The sequence below is a fragment of the Fistularia commersonii genome, chromosome 2, assembly GCF_037954325.1.
Source record: "Fistularia commersonii isolate RoL2024-O1a breed Wild chromosome 2, RoL_Fcom_v1.0, whole genome shotgun sequence".
Lineage (NCBI taxonomy): Eukaryota > Metazoa > Chordata > Actinopteri > Syngnathiformes > Fistulariidae > Fistularia > Fistularia commersonii.
This window is the reverse complement of record NC_141285.1, coordinates 11193646-11212160: the sequence shown is the minus strand read 5'-3', so window position 1 is coordinate 11212160 and position 18515 is coordinate 11193646. Positions and strand designations below refer to the sequence as shown.

Below are 18515 nucleotides of genomic sequence, written 5' to 3'. Positions count from 1 at the left end.
TTTAGACCACAGAACACATATCGACAAATCCCGGGAATATAATCATTAATTAAATTCATTGCATTTATTCTTACTACTAAAAGACAGCCTAAGTCTTTGATTTGGCACAGGTCTGGAGATTTTTAAGGATAATAGCAGCACTACACGGTAACAGTACGGTGATGTGGTGGTGTTCTGTGTACTTTAACATCACATTAGTGTGTCTGGTAGATTTCAGACAGCCATTCATGTCAGCTTGTTATTCCGTTACCCAAAAACTGCACAACTGAGGGAGTAAGACAGAAATCAATAACATCCCTCAAGCATTACAATGAAGGGAATAAAATCTATTCGCGTTGCCAGTTAGACCAGGATTTGTTTCCCCTCCATTTTAGATGCATTTTTTTTATAATCATTTGTGGATCTCACAAGGGAGAGAGGTGCGTGCATGATGTGCATGTGATTTTTCAGCACCATATGTGGATGCAGTTGGGCATTCTGCTCAAGGCTTTACATACAGTAAACGATTGTGACATTGCTGAGCAAAGCAGTTACACTTATCAATACTTGACACATCCTGGCACTACGGGATACAGCAACTGGAGATAACAAGTTAAAAAATAATGATAGTAAAGTAACATGAACAAACAAAAACTTATGTGTTGCATTGTTAGAAAAGAAACACAACAGAAAAAACAGACCAGAAAGGAAAATGTAAGCAGTGGGAATATCAGCGCAAACAGCCTCCAGATTGATATAATTGTGCCTTGTTGTTCCTTTTTAGTTGGAACAGCCACTCGCTGATGGCTCGCTTGGTCAGCGCCCACTTCCACTTCCCCCTTCCATTCCCCTGCAAGGTCCTCGCTTGGCTTTAGAAGGCCATTATAGTCTGTACCCCAATTGTCCCTTTCGCCTAAACACAACTACCTTGCCAAAGAATTGTTTTAGGCAACCTCAAATAGCCAGATAGTGTTTTCATCCATCATTCTGTCTGTAGTAGTGAAAACCTTAATAAAAGCTATTGAAGCACTGTTATAGAGGATTTTGCCTAAATCGTAGGACTGTCTGTGCTTAGATGTACAATTGGTAGAATAATTAAAAAAACTGAACTCAAAATCTTGGCCTTGTTAGAAATAGAAGTGCAACGTGCAAATATTTAGCAGGGAAAACTTGATCAAAGTTTGGTTTGCAATAGGGAGGAGCTTCTTGTGACTGGGTGACACTAAATCCTTGTGACCATTAAATCTCACCTTCTCAGCTAAAAAATTATCAATCGACTCCTGTAGGAAAATAACACTCCATGAAGGAAAAACACTTTACTCTTCCCTATTTCAATTTATGTATTTCTTGCTTTAGGCAAAGTCAGTTTATTTTAATCTATGGATGTTCTATGAGCTCAGTCAAGCGATGGCCCACTCAAAATTCACCAGACCATCTGAAGGTAGCTACATATTTCAAACACAAAACAAATACAACCTCTATTTCCATTCTTAAAGGATATTATGGATATTCATGAATAAAGGAGCTTTGAATTCTGATTCAATTTGGTGAGGCAAATATCACAGAAATATCAGATATAGAATCTCATTTCCTGTTCAGACAGATACCTAATGAATATAATACAAAAAACAGAGCAATAAAATATAAAATCTTTCTTCTGCTTTTATATTACACATCTCTATTCCACATGAATTTTCTACAGATCTATATAAACACCTCAGAATACAATATTTGTTCAGTTGTTATGGCTCTCTGGATCCTTAAATTTCCAATAAAAACTGAGATACTAATTATATCGTGCTAAATTCATTTTGTTTATCTGACACAAAAAAAAAGGTTAAACCACTAATAATTGCTAGAATACACAGAGAATAGATGAAAAACAAAAGGTAGTATTCTAATTACAGATTGCACAGATTTCTAAAAACAAAAGTGGTCAGAGAAAAAAAGAAATTTACTAATAAACAGAAATATGATGGAAACTAGGGTAAAACCAGACATAAGAGAAAACGATCCTATTCCTTTGTTTTTTATCATCTAGAGTGAGTTGAGTTGGGGCTTTTTAGCTGTGATATCAATTTCCGTATATGCAATACTGAGGGATGTGCAAACAGCAGGCCACCAACAGAGAATCTTGGCGACTGAGAACATGTGGATACTTATACTTCTGTATAAATTCAATGGTAGTAGTTTAATCAAACTACAGGGAAATGTCGGTCTCTAGTACATCACCATAAATGTGTATAATGTGACCGGAGGGGAGGAGACAATTCCTTTTACAATGTTCAAACATATGAAGTGCCAAGCTGGTGATTCAAACATGCACTGCATCCATAGCTGTGGCTGGTTTGAAGTCAGCTTCAGAAAACATGGCTCAAACGGCCATGAAACTATGACGAAACTATTGATAGATGGACTGATATCAACATATTAACATAACATATTAACAATAAAGGCTGCAGTTTGCCGTAACATTACAACTATTTCATTTAAGCGAGTTTAATAATCTCCTATTTACACATTATTGCTGTGTGCTCGGACTCAGACTTTATTTCAAAGTTGTTTAATCATTAAAGCTTCCTCTTTTCCTATCTCTATGGGGACAGAGTTGATACCTTTATTGTGATTTTACTTAAAACACCAGAAAAGAATGCTGTCATAAGTGCAAATTAAATTATTCTTCAGTTACTGTTCATTTCAGCTTAGCATAATTAAAAAAGTTTTTATTTTTGAATTTTGTACGATATCATATGGAGGAAACAATTATTGGGCCGCAGTGTGGTATTAGTCATTGGCCAGCCTGTAATGTAGTATATTCTTAGCAGCTCTGTAGCCCATAAAATGAAACACAGTAGAAAGAAAGCAGTGAGTACCCCTCTCGCTTGACTAAGAGCCTAACATTTATCTAAGAGTTTGGCCATAGTTGGCCACAAATTTGCAAATGGTAGTCTTTTCAAGGCGAGATGTCTGACATTACTATGTGAGACCAAAAATTTTAATTAATTGAAGTGTAGTGAGAGTGGATGTACTGACAAAAAAAGGTAACCAGAACATTCATTGGTTTGACAGATTTTTCTTTAAATGTACACTACCATCATGGATTTTTCTTCTCTGTCCTCAATAAAGTTCATCTAAAATTTGTCTTATGCCAGAATTGTCCAGCGTGGACAGCACAATTTGCAAAAACTCTGCATGGTACAAGTCCATTGTATTGCTTACTTATTTATTAACTTATTTTACCTATTCAATTAAAATTGGGCAATTGCAGAATGGTAATAAAAAAATGTCTCACAATACATTCTTCTAATTATTTGTGCTGATGATTTTGTTTTTCTATGCGAGTTTAAGACAAAGTCAAAATCAAAGACAAAGCTCCACAAACACTCATTAATAATGACTTGGAATGTGGACATTACTTTAACTTTACATTTAGTTTTGTTGGAATATCTTAAATTCTTTACACATTCCTTTCATCTTTACAAAAAAATTGATTTAACCTCTGTGGCCAGTATCAGGGAGTCTGATTACAGTCATTATTTTTTAATAAAGGATATTTGCTAGGGAATCATTTGGTCTTGTCCTGTGAATAGCTGGTTACGCATGGCTAGGCCAGCCTGTCTTGGCCTGCATGAGATTCAATATCACAGACAATTTGGTTCTGCACTTTGCTCAGGTCCTGCTCCTTCATACAAAATGCAATCTGCCTGCAATCAGGAGTGACACCACTGTTTACTCCTTGACGGTGCCACCAAGCAGCCAGACCCAGACATTGACACTGGCATGCCCAGGCAACCCAATCAACAGGCTGGAGTGAAGCTTTCCATTGATGGAAAGGCTGCAAAGTTTATAGGACGTATTCCAATGGCTTTTCAGTGAGAAAGTAGACAGCTATCTTAGATAGATCTGTCAGGAATGTTCACTCTCCCCTCAATTAATTGAATGTCACTCAAAGACAGAGTGAAATGGAGGTAAGTCACTTAGATCTTTGAGTGAGTAAATGCAGTGGTGTTTGAGCCCAGGGTTCAAAATTCTAACCTCGTCTTCTTTGGGGAACATTGTTAATCAGTGATTACATCAGCCATATATTATTTATAGCATATATTCACTTGGAGTCAGCGATTACTACCGAAATACATCCTATAAAGTAGGTTTAGCTGCAGTTACAGTCAACAAATGTGATGTCAGGACCAAATGCCCAAATGGATCATTTATCCTTTAATATACAGTATAAAAACCTCATAAATTGATGAACTACTTTTGTCAAAGTGTGTGGGAACATCTGGACTAGGCTTAAGATGCGAATAAAATAAGATGACAATCCAACTCTGAACACCACTGAAGCCACTGATGGCAAAAAGAAGACTCATATTCGCTACAGTCAGTTGCATTCTTAGATATCTTATCCACACTTTTGATCATAAGAGAGTCGTTCCAGTAAGAAAAGCAAATTGGAATAGAGCAAGACAAATTCAACCTTTATTTACAACAAAATACACAGTAAATAAACAGAACCGATTAAATCTAGTACATCATGCTAAGTCTAGATAAAATAAAATTCAGATCTTACCTTCCATCTCAATGTTAGATTCCGCTGTATCATCATTATCATCATCTGCAGTCTTTGCAGCAGCAGTTGGCTCTTCCTCTGTTTTAAAGAAAAAAGGAGTGTTTATTATACTAACCTTGACATTATACCTGTGTCTTTTCAGACATGTGAACAAAGCTGTGTGCCTGCAAAACAAAGCTTGACCCTTGAAATCTCCAACCAGGTCAGTGCAACTGGTTTCTTTTGTGCATATGATGAAGTCTCATCGGTGATCGAAAATCCAATTTATAATTTTTTACATGGTCTAAGCCACAATTTTTCTTCAGAACGTTTTTCCTGATGCTGTGCAGTCATATTTTGCATAGATTCATGCATTGTGAGGAAGACATTATTTAGAGTAGACAACCAAGGTTTTACATGTCTCTGTCTGCTAACAATATTAGACCGCCAGAAAAAAGGCAATGCCCATATTATTTCTTTCTATGCAAAGGAGTTTATGATTTTTATCAAAATTTATTCCGTTTTGTCCATCTTTGAGACTGACTATCTTAAAACTACTTATCCGATATTCAGAATATTGGTTGAAGGACAATCAAGTAAACATCTTGAACTTTATTATGGTTCGGTTGGCTCTTCTGTACATACCTATGTGTTCCTCCTTTTCTTTGTCATAGTCAGTGCCTTTATCTTCATCTTTGCTGCTGTCAATGCTGGTATTTTCATCTTTGTCTGGGTTTTTAATTTGATCAGATTTGTTTTCTTGGTTTAGTTCATCATGTCCCAAATCTTCATCTGAAAAGTCACCAAAAACAAAATACGAGTAAAAATATAGAAGATTTTAAACTAATACAGCAATACACATAGGAGGTCAAATTTTCAAACAAATCAAAAGCTATAAGCTTTATATTTTATTAATGCTAAGGGTAACATTACAAAGAAAATGTTAGTGACAGTGACAGAGTGTTTTCTCTTTGTATTCGACAAAGGAAAAGAAACTTGTCAGAGAAAAACTCAAACATTAGTGGTGGCTTAAGACAGTTGGTGATGCTATTTTATTGTGGATGCTCAATATAGCTCAGAGAGAATACTTGTGTTTCAAACATTTCTGAGTGATGAATGTTTTGCTTCCTGAAGAAACTTTATAAAATATGGAGGGTATTTGGACATTATAGTGAACTATGGGTACTTGAACCAGAGAATGGCTTGCTGTCATAATCACCAACAAAGTAGTGAGCATTTGCCTCTATTCTTGTGTGTTGTAGGTACTTGTAAGCCTATTTTTAGTTCTCATGGGAAAGTAATGACCTATGTATAGTCTGGGATAGGATCCCAGGGACACATTTAAGATAATATTCAAATAGAATTTCTGTAAAACTATAATTAAGAGAAGATCCGTGTATAGTCCTGAGGAATAACACTGGAAGAAAGATGAGAGGAGAGGGAGGAGTGTCACTGCTTTTAGCCTGTTATGGAAATCCAGAATGTTAATCATAAACAATGTAGACAATGAAGTAGAGATTCATGATGAGAGACATTGCTCTTACGCAAAGCCAATGTTAGATTTTAATTCAAACTTCAGCCGTCCAATGGCACATAAATGAGAGCCATGGTCGTCTGGTAGGGTTTCAAGATTCAAGATTCAAGATTCAGAGTGTTTATTGTCATATGTACAGTGTGGAAACATGTTTCCCTGTACAATGAAATTCTTCCTTTGCTGTCCACAGTACATTTGGTTTTGTTGTGGCAATAAATAGGCATTGTAAACATTATCATAAATATAAACGGCGCAAGTGCAAGTAAAACATTAAGGGCAGCTTGGTGTGCAACTCACAAAGTGCAGATGCAATGGTGAGTACAGTTTCAATGGTAGTAGTTCTACGTGCAGTGCTGCATTTAAAATGCAGAAAAGAAGAATGAGTGTTTGCCGTTTAGGATTATGATGTCAGTTGGGTAGAACGAGTTCTTCAGTCATATTGTTCTTCACACACTTGTATCTCCGGCGGAAACATGGAGTGTGAACAGTCCATGTTTAGGGTTGGTGTGGCCCTTGGCGATGGAGGCAGCTCTCCTGTGTACTCTGCTGTGGCAGATGCTCTGCAGAGAAGGCAGTGGGGTTCTGGTGATCCTCTCTGCAGTCTTCACCACTCGCTGCAGGCGTCTGTGGTCCAGAGCAGTGGTGCTGCCGTACCACATGGTGATGCAGCTGGTCAGGATGCTCTACACAATGCAGCTGTAGAAGTTGCTGAGGATCTTAGGCGCTACGCCAACCTCCTCAGCCTCCTCAGGAAGCACAGCTGTTGTTGAGCCCTCCTAACTGTCGGCGTGGTTCTGAGGGACCAGGTGAGGTCCTCACCGGACTAGCCACCTCCATGCTATAGGCCATTCCGTCTCTGCCAGTGATGCGTCCTATCACTGCGGTGTCGTCTGCAAACTTCCGTATGATGTTGTCCTCATGGGGGGCGACACAGTGATGGGTGAACAGGGTTTAGAGGATGGGGCTGAGGACACATCCCTGAGGAGTGCTCGTGTTCATGGTGATGCTGGCTGAGGTCCTAGTACGTATCCTGACAGACTTGAGTCTGCCAGTCAGGAGGTCGAGGGACCAGTCACAGATGGTGGGGTGCAGGCCAAAGGTGGACATTTTGTTTGTGATTTTGTGGGGAATAACTGTATAGAATGCGGAGCTGTGGTCCAAGAAAAGCACCCTCATGTAGGAATCTTTGTTTTCTAGGTGGGAGATAGAGTAGCGGAGGGGGGTGGAATGGCATCGGAGGTGGATATGTTGAGCCCGTATGCCAATTGCAGGGGGCCCGGGGTTTCCGGGATGTCGTTCTGAATGTGGGCCAGCACCACTCTCTTGAAGAACCTCATGATGATCGGAGTGAGTGCTTCCGCCCTTTAGTCATTCAGGCCGGCGGGTGGGTGCAAACAGACCAGCGCGAGCAGACTGATCAGTGTGAAGTCCTGCCTATCCATGACTTGTGATGATTGTATATTGTAACACAGCCCTCAGTGCATGAAGCCTTGATTTTGTTTTAATGGTCCCATACCTTGGTACTGACTCTCCATCCCCACATCTTCAGTTCCCTCAAAATCTAGAAATAGAGGAACAGTCCTGTGTTAGTGCCTGACTTAGCTTTCAATATTATCCCAAACAGCCTTTTCATTTCTCCTCTTTATGTAGCTTTGTCTTTGTACTGCAGTATGAGAGCAATGAAACCACAAAGACATGCATATATTAAGTGACAAAAAAGAAGGGGGAAAAGAATGTCACTTCTGAAGCCATACATAATTGAAGGATTTCTTTGTTCCATGCTCCTGTGATAAGAAAACTGTTTTTGCGAGAGTGGTAGCATACTGCATGGAAAGACTGAACTGGAGCAAATAGAAAATTCAATTTTTGATATTCAAATGACACTAAAAAGCACTAGAAGAGCCAAGGGGCTCTGAACATGTTAATGGTCCATGGAGCTACATTACCATTGTCACACTCTTCTTCATCACCAGTTTCCTCTTTTCCTGAAAGGAGAAGAGAAAAGATTTATCAACTTGACACAAACATGCATGGGAACAAAATCAGTCACGAGTCCTTTTGGAAAGAAAAGCATTCAGTCATACAAATGATCAGAAACTGTGCATCCCCCTGAGGCCGTTGATACATATTTTGAGAGGTGGCATCATAACCTGTCATAAAAACCAAAAATTCCAGTCTAGCTGCTGTTTCAAGTGCCACTTTGAGATATTCGTGCTGGTACAGGTTCCTTTAACCAATAGATCGCAGAACAAGTACTGGCATACAAACACTGACATAGCTTTCTGTTTGCGCAATAATAATTACTTATCATTTAGCAACTTTTAGACATTTTAGTCATTTTAACCCAATATCTTCCTTGCACAAAAATATTTTACTTTAGCTTCAGCAGTTAGAAGCCCAAATATTTCTCACTGTTGCACTATATCGCTTCAATGATGCAATCATTAATTTTACTTGTCCATTATACATCCACCAGTATCTGACAAATTAGGTGCGCAGTTTTTCCCAGGCCAAAGTTCAACTGCAAAACACTACAGAAATCTAATTAATATCACATCCATATCCTGTATATTTTTGTGTATAAGTAAGTATCTGGGGGCGGCACAGTGGCGCAGTGGTTAGTGCTTCTACCTCACAGCAAATTAATGTACTACCATTGTGTGTGTGTTTTACATTTGGCACTGCCACTCAAAAAAAAAAAGCAATTTCAATGTGAAAGCTGTAACTCTTTATTTCCTTTTTTCAATGTTTTTTTTATTTTTATTCTTTCAGTTTCTATTTGTATTTCTGTTTCCCTTGAATTGAAATACATCCTCTACAACCCCTTGAAATAAATGTTTGATATTATCCCTATCTTTTCTCAGTAATCGTGACAAAGGACTTAAGACAAACACTTTCTGGAGGGAATAGAAAGTGTGAACAGTTCGATAAGAGGCGGTTATCATTCTGCTCATACAAACATCATAGCTATTTCTCAGGGCTCATTGACTACAATTTCACAGTAATGGCAGCATTCAAATACCCAATGACTGCTTTGAATCCCATTTCCAAATATAGCCAATAAATCTTCAAAAGATAGATTTCGGTGCCATCAAACAAATTTAATCCCGGCATCATCTTTCTTATCCACACAACTTTGCTCCATCACGCACATTCTTTTTAATACATGCACGCACACACAAGCTGATGACATTTGGGACAAACTGAGTAAATGAAAGCCATGACACCAATAAGAGAACATGCGCTACAATGGCAATTGTGGAGCGTCTATAATTGCTTTTTTAACAAGCTGCTGTGAGAAACCATTTTTCCATATCTATGCAATTTTGCCCTGCACTCAGAACAATAAAAATGCCAGCTGCTATTAAATGGGAAAAGGGCCAGTTCTACCAGTGCTCCATGTTTTTCTCAAATGCATCTGTCCATCATGAAAAATGCAGTTGACAAACAGTAGCTGGCAATTGTTTCTATTAATCATGATGGGGAAATTTTCTGAAAAGACATCTTTTCCGGTTTAGGTCAAACTTAACCTCTCTTATGCACTTAAATTGTTTGCACGACTACTGCAACAGTTTAACATGAGCTCCAGCACCAATGTATTTGAACAAAAGATGTAAAATACCCTCCCTATTGTTTTCTATTTCATATTGAACTAAACAGTATTCCTTTTGGATAAAGAATGCTGAGGAGAATACACACACACACGGACACGCGCGCACGCCTGCTAGCACACCTGCACGCACGCACAAATCAGACAACAAAATCTTCTATGTAGGGCAGGCTGATTTATAATTGTGTCAAGATAAGTTCAATTAGAACACTTTCTGGACGGTCACAAACTGCACCAGGGCTCACTGCCGCTCTCCTGCCCACACAGTTATTCCTAACAGCAGGTGGCAGCATTACCACAGCTGTCTTGGGTAATAGTCATAACAAACTACTCTGTTACTATGAGGCAGGTTCTGACATGCTTCACAGAAAAGGACTACAGCCAAAATCCCCAGCTCAAGACCTTTAGTGTCAAATCTCTATGCCACACCTCCCTTTTAGTAATAAGAGGGCAAACTGGAATTTGCCTGCACTTGGGTTGAGTGAAGTACTGCACTGAGGCATTTTGTTGAGAAGATGTCTCATAGACATGCAAATTATTTATTTATGACAACAACAGATCCAGGGGCAAACCATCACAAGCACATAAACAATTTAGATGCTGATATGTAACCTTTGCTCTGTGTCGTCCTCATGTTCTCAGCGAAAAACTCAACTTTAACAGAGAATCGTCCGGAAAAGACAGTCGCCTTTCTTTCTCTGGAATGAATACAATTTGAATCAAACCTTGAAGCTGCATTGAGCTTGTTATCCTGAACTTTTGCTGTCCTGTTATCTAATCTGTCACTAGGGCTACTGAACAATTTAACTAGAAAATCACATGAGCGTTCGTAGAGTTCAGATGAATCACAAATTAAACACCTTTTTTTTGGTTCAAATTATATTCTGTTTTCAGATTTTAAAAATTAATCAGCACAGATGTAACTCAATTTACTGTGTATATACAGATACATTTTCATAAAACAATACCTCAGGCAAAATTCTGAAAAATAATTTGTCGCGATTACTCCCATTTCATTCCATATTCAGCCATATTATGCATTTGTATATTTCTTTAAATATTTTAAAAAATTCCCAACAATTCGAGAAAACAGGATTCTGGCTTCACTGTTTGATATAATACAATCTTAACCTTTTAAATATATCCTGTATCTCTACTGTTAGTTAAAAGAGGAAATGGTGACAGTTTTATCAATTCCAACTCAACCAGACACCATAAACAAGAATCTTTATAGATCAACATATAGAGAGCAAGTGAGACAGGCAGAGACAGGCAGATCGACAGATAGATAGATAGATAGATAGATAGATAGATAGATAGATAGATAGATAGATAGATAGATAGATAGATAGATAGATAGATAGATAGATAGTGCTACAAAAAGAAACAGCAACTACAACGTGATATTTCTCCATATGATGTACGCTTGTCTGTCTTCCTTCTTGATAAAAGTCAAAGCATGCAGTCACAATCTGTTGCTGCCCTTAGGTAACTCTGTTTTCAGAGTACAGTCCAATACTCTCTAGTGAACATTGCCTCTGTTGTTTGTCCCATCTCCAAAACAGAACTGGATGTGATCTGCAGAGAGGTATTTCAGAAGGCACAAAGCCTAAAATATCTCCTTTGTGGTTGTGGCTGAAAATGTGTACAATATAAAATTGGTCATTTTGGTGAGACCCCCATACCTACTAAGCTGGGTGAATGTACTTCGACTATTTTTCGTCAGCTTTGTCTCCCACATTTTCTATTCAAGCCAAGTGGACCGAAAAAAAAAAGGTTGAACTTGAAAAATTAATGAGGCACATGTAAAAGGAAAAATGGATCTCATATGACCAAATGCTGTTATCCAGAGGAACCTTTGTAATGAAAAGTGTGTTTTTAGTAATGCTCAATAGAGTATCAAGGTATAAAAGATGGCATCACACAGAATGGCTGATTATTGTCCTAGTCAGTGAATTTCAACTTAAATTCTTTAGTCATTTTTTTTTTTACAATTTTTCCTTCTATTTTGATGACTTTTCCAGAAGATTAAGCAAATATGAAAAATATCCTTCCTAATATTGATTTCTGGGTCAATGTTCACATTTCATTGTGCCTTGTGACATTCACTAATCTCATTAATATCAATTTGACACTGTGGGACTGATCTCAAACTCAAATGTGCAAAATGGAGGCACCTCTAGTTTATACTGCAGAACTTACCATCCAATTACCTCGGACTCTCTTTTTCTTTTTGTGGTACAATCTGCATGACTTCGTGCCATTGACATGACAATTTAGCTAATTACATCATCCAATTACCATTATTAGTATCCATGGTAAATCTGCAACTCTGTATTTCAAACACGTCAAAGTTATTTGTTTTTTCTTGGATGGTTTGTTTGTAGGTCTTCTTTGCAGAAGGGTTCAACCAATGCCTGAATCGATTCTCTGTTCATCATCTGTGTTGATTTTACATATGATTGTAAGAGCTTTTAAATAAACAGAAAAAAGCATTCTGAGTGAAGTACGATATGACAGAAAACCAAAGTAAATTAATAGAATAAGTGAATTAACAAATAAAAGATGTATAATATCATAAGACATGAATATAATGATTTTTACTTGCTGACTGTCATCAGAAGATGGAGAATATGCCAGCTCTTTCACAGGTTCTTTGCTTTCAATGTGTACTTTACCTTTTGTAGCAACTAAAGATGTAGCTGTTCTTGTTTGTTTGGCTTGATAGGCTCTATGATAATGTATAACCCACTAACCAGTCTATTTATCAAAGAATAACATTCAGAAAGCCTTAATGTTTTCTCATCATCAGTACTGCAGCTAAAAGCCCGTATCCCCTGATCCATGGATGGTAAAGACGGATGATAGATCACACTGAAGCATATTGGCAGAGTCAACCCACCCAACTGTGGGTGGGTAGAGTGTAATTTATTTTAAAAAGGGGTTCATATACTGATAAGACTCAACATGTGACCTGCTTTTCCTTGCTTTACATAGATGATACTGAAAGGAGATTTTACATGGGCATAAAATGATTGTTTGGAATCTTATAAAAACACTTTGTTAAGCTGATGTTCTGTTTTTGTAGCTGGCTTTTCCAAGGCTCTTCCCTATCTTGACATCTGGGTGTTTTCTATGATTAATTCTTCTTATGTGCTACATCGAACCAGACCTAACCTTTACAGTGTAGGCAGTACAAAATCATTTCATTCCCTTCCTGTGAGAGAGGTTGTCTCAAGGACTGAGTGTTCCCATGCTCAAAAGCTGAGCCAATGCCTTTTGTGAATGGATTAGTTACTATTAAGCTGCCAGGCCTGATAAATTAGGATTTATAAAGATTATTACAGAATACTTATGCAGTCCTAATGCTGGTGATTGAATTTGTGAATCATTTGAATTACTGCTATGGATTACGGAAAGGTATGTTGAATAGGCAGGCAGAATTGACTGTTCTTTAAAACACAGAATATATTGACACCTTTGAAGTGACTGTGTTATCTAGTCCAACCACTCAGAATCAGGAAGAAGAACCAAGAAAGAAAACAACCATGACTGCTATCTTAAAAATCCTTCCAACCTTCAGGCTTCAAGACAAATGGATGGTGTACGATTTTAATTGCCTACTAACACCCTCCAGTGTAAGAATCTAATTATCTTTGGTCCATCGTATCGGAGAAGCCTATAATTGTTTCAATATTACACATCCAAAGGGGCTGAAACTGCAGAATAGCCAGATAATGGCTTCTTAAACAAGTTTGCCTCCAAGACAACATTTTTTTAAAAAAGATCAGGTTTCATCTTGTATTCATTTCCCCAAAGAGAAACTTACACTAGAGAAGCAATGACCATTTCTGATGATTACTAAACAAGAATCCACCTCACTAATTTCATGGTACTTTTCTAGAAATAACAGTCCATGCACTATGATTTCCCTCAAAGATATGCTACTTGGTGTATTCATTATAAGCAGCCATTGCTAATAGCAGCACAATACACATGAAACACAAAACATGCAGAACGTTACTCCAATAATGGGTACCTCCGTTTCTGTCATTTTCCTCCTTGTACGGAGAGTTTGTAGACTGCAGTGTATCATCTATGAATAAACAGAAATAAATGACTTTGGGAAATGGATATTACGATAAAAGTTCAAGATGCAAAGCGCACGACATCCTTTCAGTTTCAAAACATTAGATTAGCGATGTCTCAGTAAAGATGACTACTGGCAATTACATATCTGAGCAGCAGTTTATTCCAAATAATAAGTCCTAGCTCAATGTACCAGCTATGAGGGCATGTGGTAGAACTCATTGGCTTACACTGTTTTGTTTTTACTCGCCCAAGAAAAAAAAAAAACAAACAAAAAAAACAAAACAAAACTCCTGTGGGAGACTGGTGTTGAATGCAATGCTTTGAGATCAACTCTGGAGTACAGTCAAGGAAAAACATGCCATTTCATTTCAGCATGGCAGTCATTCGAACCTTTGAGTAGGCTCCAAGCAGAACTGATTCAAGCTATGGCTGATGGAGCAGAATAAAAGGCCAACTCTTGGCTCTGGTACAGTAGCCCATCAAACAAGGCCAAACTGAATCAGGCATAATATGGAGGTATCTGAGGTTATTTCAATTGGCCAAAAATCATTTGGTGCTATGTTATTGTACTGTATGAAATGCACAAAGGCCTGTGAAAAAAAAACCACACTAAACAAACAGCAGTCCATTAAGCTCAAACAACAGAAGATCCTCACAGTTAAGGCCTTGTCAGACAACCATTACATGCATATTGTTTCACTTAGGAATATAACATTCTACAGGGTGCTTTTAAAACAGGACTTTTATGGCCCCCCAAAATGGGATCTCATTGAAATCACAGATGCGTGTAACTGGCAAACCTCGGCAGTGTCTTATGGAGAAAAAAACATTTTGATAGCACCCTGGGTCCAAAGTCTGCAGAAGTTTGAAATCTTCAAAAGGCAGACATTAAAATAAACAGTCGCTGCTTAGTTGGCTGCATGTGTAATATATCTGGCAAGTCTCTTGTTAGAAATACTTTTTTTACTTGAAGAAATCACGAGACGTTGGGGAATACTAAGGCAGACTGTACGTTTCATCAACCGTGTCATGAAAATCAAATTTTTGATTTATCAAGAGGAAAAAACGCATTTGCCAAGCTTCATTGGATCTATTGTTCCTGCTATTTCTACAATATTAAGAGTTTAGTGAGGCTTTCTGTTTGTGCTGGTGCTTATTCAGGACATCAGTGAATAGACAAATGTCAATAGTTTACTCTGATAAGCAGTATCTGGCAGTCGCAGGCCTTGTGCCAGGATGGTACAGTGATAAAAGCACTATATACTGACAGTTGTGTTTGTGCTACTGCCCAGCTTATGCTGATGGGGAGCGCTGGTCTGCTATTTTTTTGTCACTCATTTCTGGTGGTCTGAGAGCATTATGAAGGTAAGCAGCATGAAAAGAATAGTGTGGGTAAATAGTTGTGGATATAAGCTCTTGCAATGCACCTGGCATGAAGTATTTTAACTTGATCGGGCCAAGGGTTCAACTTGCCACCAAATGAATAACCCTTCAATTTCAGCAGCTGTAAAAAAGCCCCTGGCAAATCGCTGTAGCAAGGTAAGGCTACACCACTCAGCCAGGTTTCATGTGTTTAAATGGAGGTTCTAAAGTGGAAAGGCTGCCATGAAATATTCTGTCACTAACCTTCCTTTGGCTGCTCCCCTGTAGCCTCCATGTCATTGTCTGGCAGAGGGAGAAAAAGGACATCAAACAAAGCTATTCCATGAATTGTGATACAGCGAGGAATCACAACTTTTCTTCATGATTGTACTGTAATATTAGAGCATAGCATATTAGAGTATCACTCTCCCCCTCTTTCTCACCGTCTCTCCCGCTCTCCTTCCCTCGCATACACACATGTACCAGCATGAAAGCGTCATGCTATTCAAAATATATACAGTATGATTGCACTCTCACTCTCGTTTGATGGAAATGAGTGCACAGCATGTGCAGGGGTAGCATGAAAACATAAAATCTATGTAGCTATGTATAATAGCTTTACTGTATCACTGAAACAAAATCAAGCATTACATTTTATGAAGAGCTGTTGTCTATTCTATTCTGTAGAAGTGTAACGATCAAAGCTCCTTGTGGATAGAGTGACACGCGTTTCTATTTTATAACATTGAATTTAGAGGTACAGTGCATTGATCTAAACCTGCTTGAGGAAAGGATGACTGATCTAGTAAAGAAACTGTAGCCGTGGAAACATAGGATGTCTCAGCAACCGCCACATGATATAACAGCGCTATGATGGATCAATAAAACTGTCGAGTAGGAAAAAAAGTATTATATTGTAACATTTCGAACTTCTTTGCAGGTGGGTTATTCAGAAATCCTTGGAGACATATTCATATTTAAATATGGCCATTCACACAGTTATACTTGTCGCTGGTGTTTTAATTACCGTACGCCCATAAGACAAATCATTTTTATGATGTTGCTTTTCACTTGCTTTACATACAGACACCATGTGGGTTCGGACACACCCGTCACAAGTTTACTCAGTGCACTTTAAACCACATGCAACAGATTGTTGAAATATATCCCTTAAAGATTTGATTTTGAGTTGGAATGGATCCAAGAAAATTTAGAATATTTAAATTACCTACAAAAAAGAACTACAAGTACTGTACATATCTTTAAGCAGGTGTTTAGGGTACGCCCATGAGATGCCCATGATTTATGCATTGATATTTTCACATCTGATGAACTAAAACTGAATCCTCAGAGAGGACTGTGAAGTCGTGAGCCAATGTGTTCACCAGCAATCACGTCAATAACACACCATGGTCTCATTTCCCTGCCCCAAGGGAAAAACCTGTGAAACTAACACAGTCTTAATTTTCACCCTTCACTGGTTCCTGTAGACCTTCATATCCTCTGTCAACAAATTCTTTGTGTTTGATAGATGTGTCTAATAAGTACAGCTGTATAAGTCGAGCAGACAAAAAGTAATGCTTTTATTACAAACATACGTGTAGATGTGTGGGTTGTGGGATTTGGCCAATTGAGGGCATTAAGAAACATGTAAATAAAGTCATTTGCAGTCAGTCATTGAAACAGCTGGAGAAAACGTTGCAGTCCTCACAGATCAGAGGGCCGTGTTCATATTGTCAGCACAGCGGCTGAGTGAAGAGCAGAAGAGATGGAGCCCAGCTTGTGGGTAGCCACCCGGATCATATTAGTGAAGAGGCATATCCAGAATCAATTTCAACAAGCTTTTACTCTTGACAAGTGCTGATGCCGGATCGCTTCTATGTTCGTAACTAATACATGTCACCACAAGCAGTGGATCGGTCAAGAACAATGATCTGAAAACCAAATCATCTAATATGGTTATTAAATCAAAATGATTTGATTAAACATTCCTATTTTACAGTTGACTTAAATGCAAGCCCTTTTTTTGATCTATTTTTCTTATTTACAACAGGATAATCACTGATGATCTTTGTTTCTTTCCAAGGCGATCATGGCACCCTCAAGATGTGTACAGTTTACGACTTTTCCAAGTAATGAATAGGTCATAACATCACTCGATAAGGAGCTTAGTAAAGTGCCAAAGTGGGTAATGAAGAATGAATTGTACTGCAGAGGCAGAGATTTATGATGTGTATCACCTTGTTTACCCATTTGCATATTTCTCTATATACATGTATGCAAGGCCTCTTTCACAAAAAGTTATAGCTCTAAATGAATAAAGAAATCCCTTAGTAGTCGTGCTGCTGGAAGGGGTTTGGTTCGTCTTTCAGGCATCACCAAAGAGCTGTTTGTAGTGTCCGCTTTATTTGAAAATCCAGCACGTAACACTGAAGTACAATTTCTTAGGGTCTTCAGTGTTGAGATATTGACAATGGGACTAGAAAAATTTAATTTGTGTTTTATGGCTGAAGCAGGTAGATGAGCATTCTTGCCCATCTAGGTTATATTTCACTTTTTCACTCTAGATGTAACCATGTTTTAGCTGTCTCACATTATGGCAGTTTGTGGGACATCAAATTGTAGCAAAGCAATTTCCTGTATGCAAATGCACTGTTTACATGTTCCAGCTCCAGTCATTGTCACTTGATATATCGCTTGAATATGAAGACAGTGATATGACAGAATATGAGAAAAGACTTCAAAAAAAGAAAAAAAATCTATTGTGCCGACTCTCAGCCCTTGACAGATTTGGAACTAATGTCACAAGGAGGATTTAAGTTTCACATACACACATTTACAAAATGACAGAGAGATCAAGGCCACTATTCTGTGCAACTCAATAAGAAATCACTGATAAAGGAGCCAGTGCTGAAGTTTCTTCAAGTTATTATTCAGAAAAGAGGAAGGATGACGTAATTGACAAAACACATAGGAACATGAAGAAGCCTATGCGTGCATAAGAGAGTGCAGCAGAGAAAGAAAGCGTACATGTGATGGAGTTTATTGAAAGTTTAATGGTTTTGGACACGACAGAATAGTCTTGGGTCTCTGTGTGAAACATTCAGTGTTGCCATAAGAAGCCAACTTTGTCTGGCATTGAGGCTGATGAGATGTTCTAAAAGAGCTTCAGCAAGCCTGCAGAGATAATCCACAGTCTCTAATTTGCATGTGTCATACTTGGCAGGATCAATTTAAGCTTTTTCACAATATGGAGTGATACTTTCCTTTCATAAAGCAATCATACCAATCGGAATTGATTTCTTAACAGAAGAGCCATCAGTCTCAGATGAACACATAAGAAAAATGCTGCCTCTACCAAAGTGTTAACAGTTACGGAAAAAGCACGATTG

The 18515-nt window shown here is 38.1% G+C and overlaps 1 protein-coding gene across 3 annotated transcripts in view; it reads right to left on the bottom strand.

Annotated features, from left to right (window-relative positions):
• The window catches only part of macrod2 (mono-ADP ribosylhydrolase 2), a 412763-nt gene that overhangs the window by 15136 nt on the left and 379112 nt on the right, over positions 1-18515 (bottom strand). Inside the window, exons 10-15 of one of the 3 annotated variants that reach the window (XM_086167072.1) lie at positions 15388-15426; positions 13709-13765; positions 8006-8044; positions 7576-7620; positions 5171-5317; positions 4547-4624 (exon numbers count right to left, since the gene is read on the bottom strand). In XM_086167072.1, the coding sequence (XP_086023198.1) occupies positions 4547-4624; positions 5171-5317; positions 7576-7620; positions 8006-8044; positions 13709-13765; positions 15388-15426 (405 nt within the window). The remainder of the gene's footprint in view (positions 1-4546; positions 4625-5170; positions 5318-7575; positions 7621-8005; positions 8045-13708; positions 13766-15387; positions 15427-18515) is intronic. The other 2 variants (XM_086167081.1, XM_086167089.1) reach the window with 2 other exon arrangements.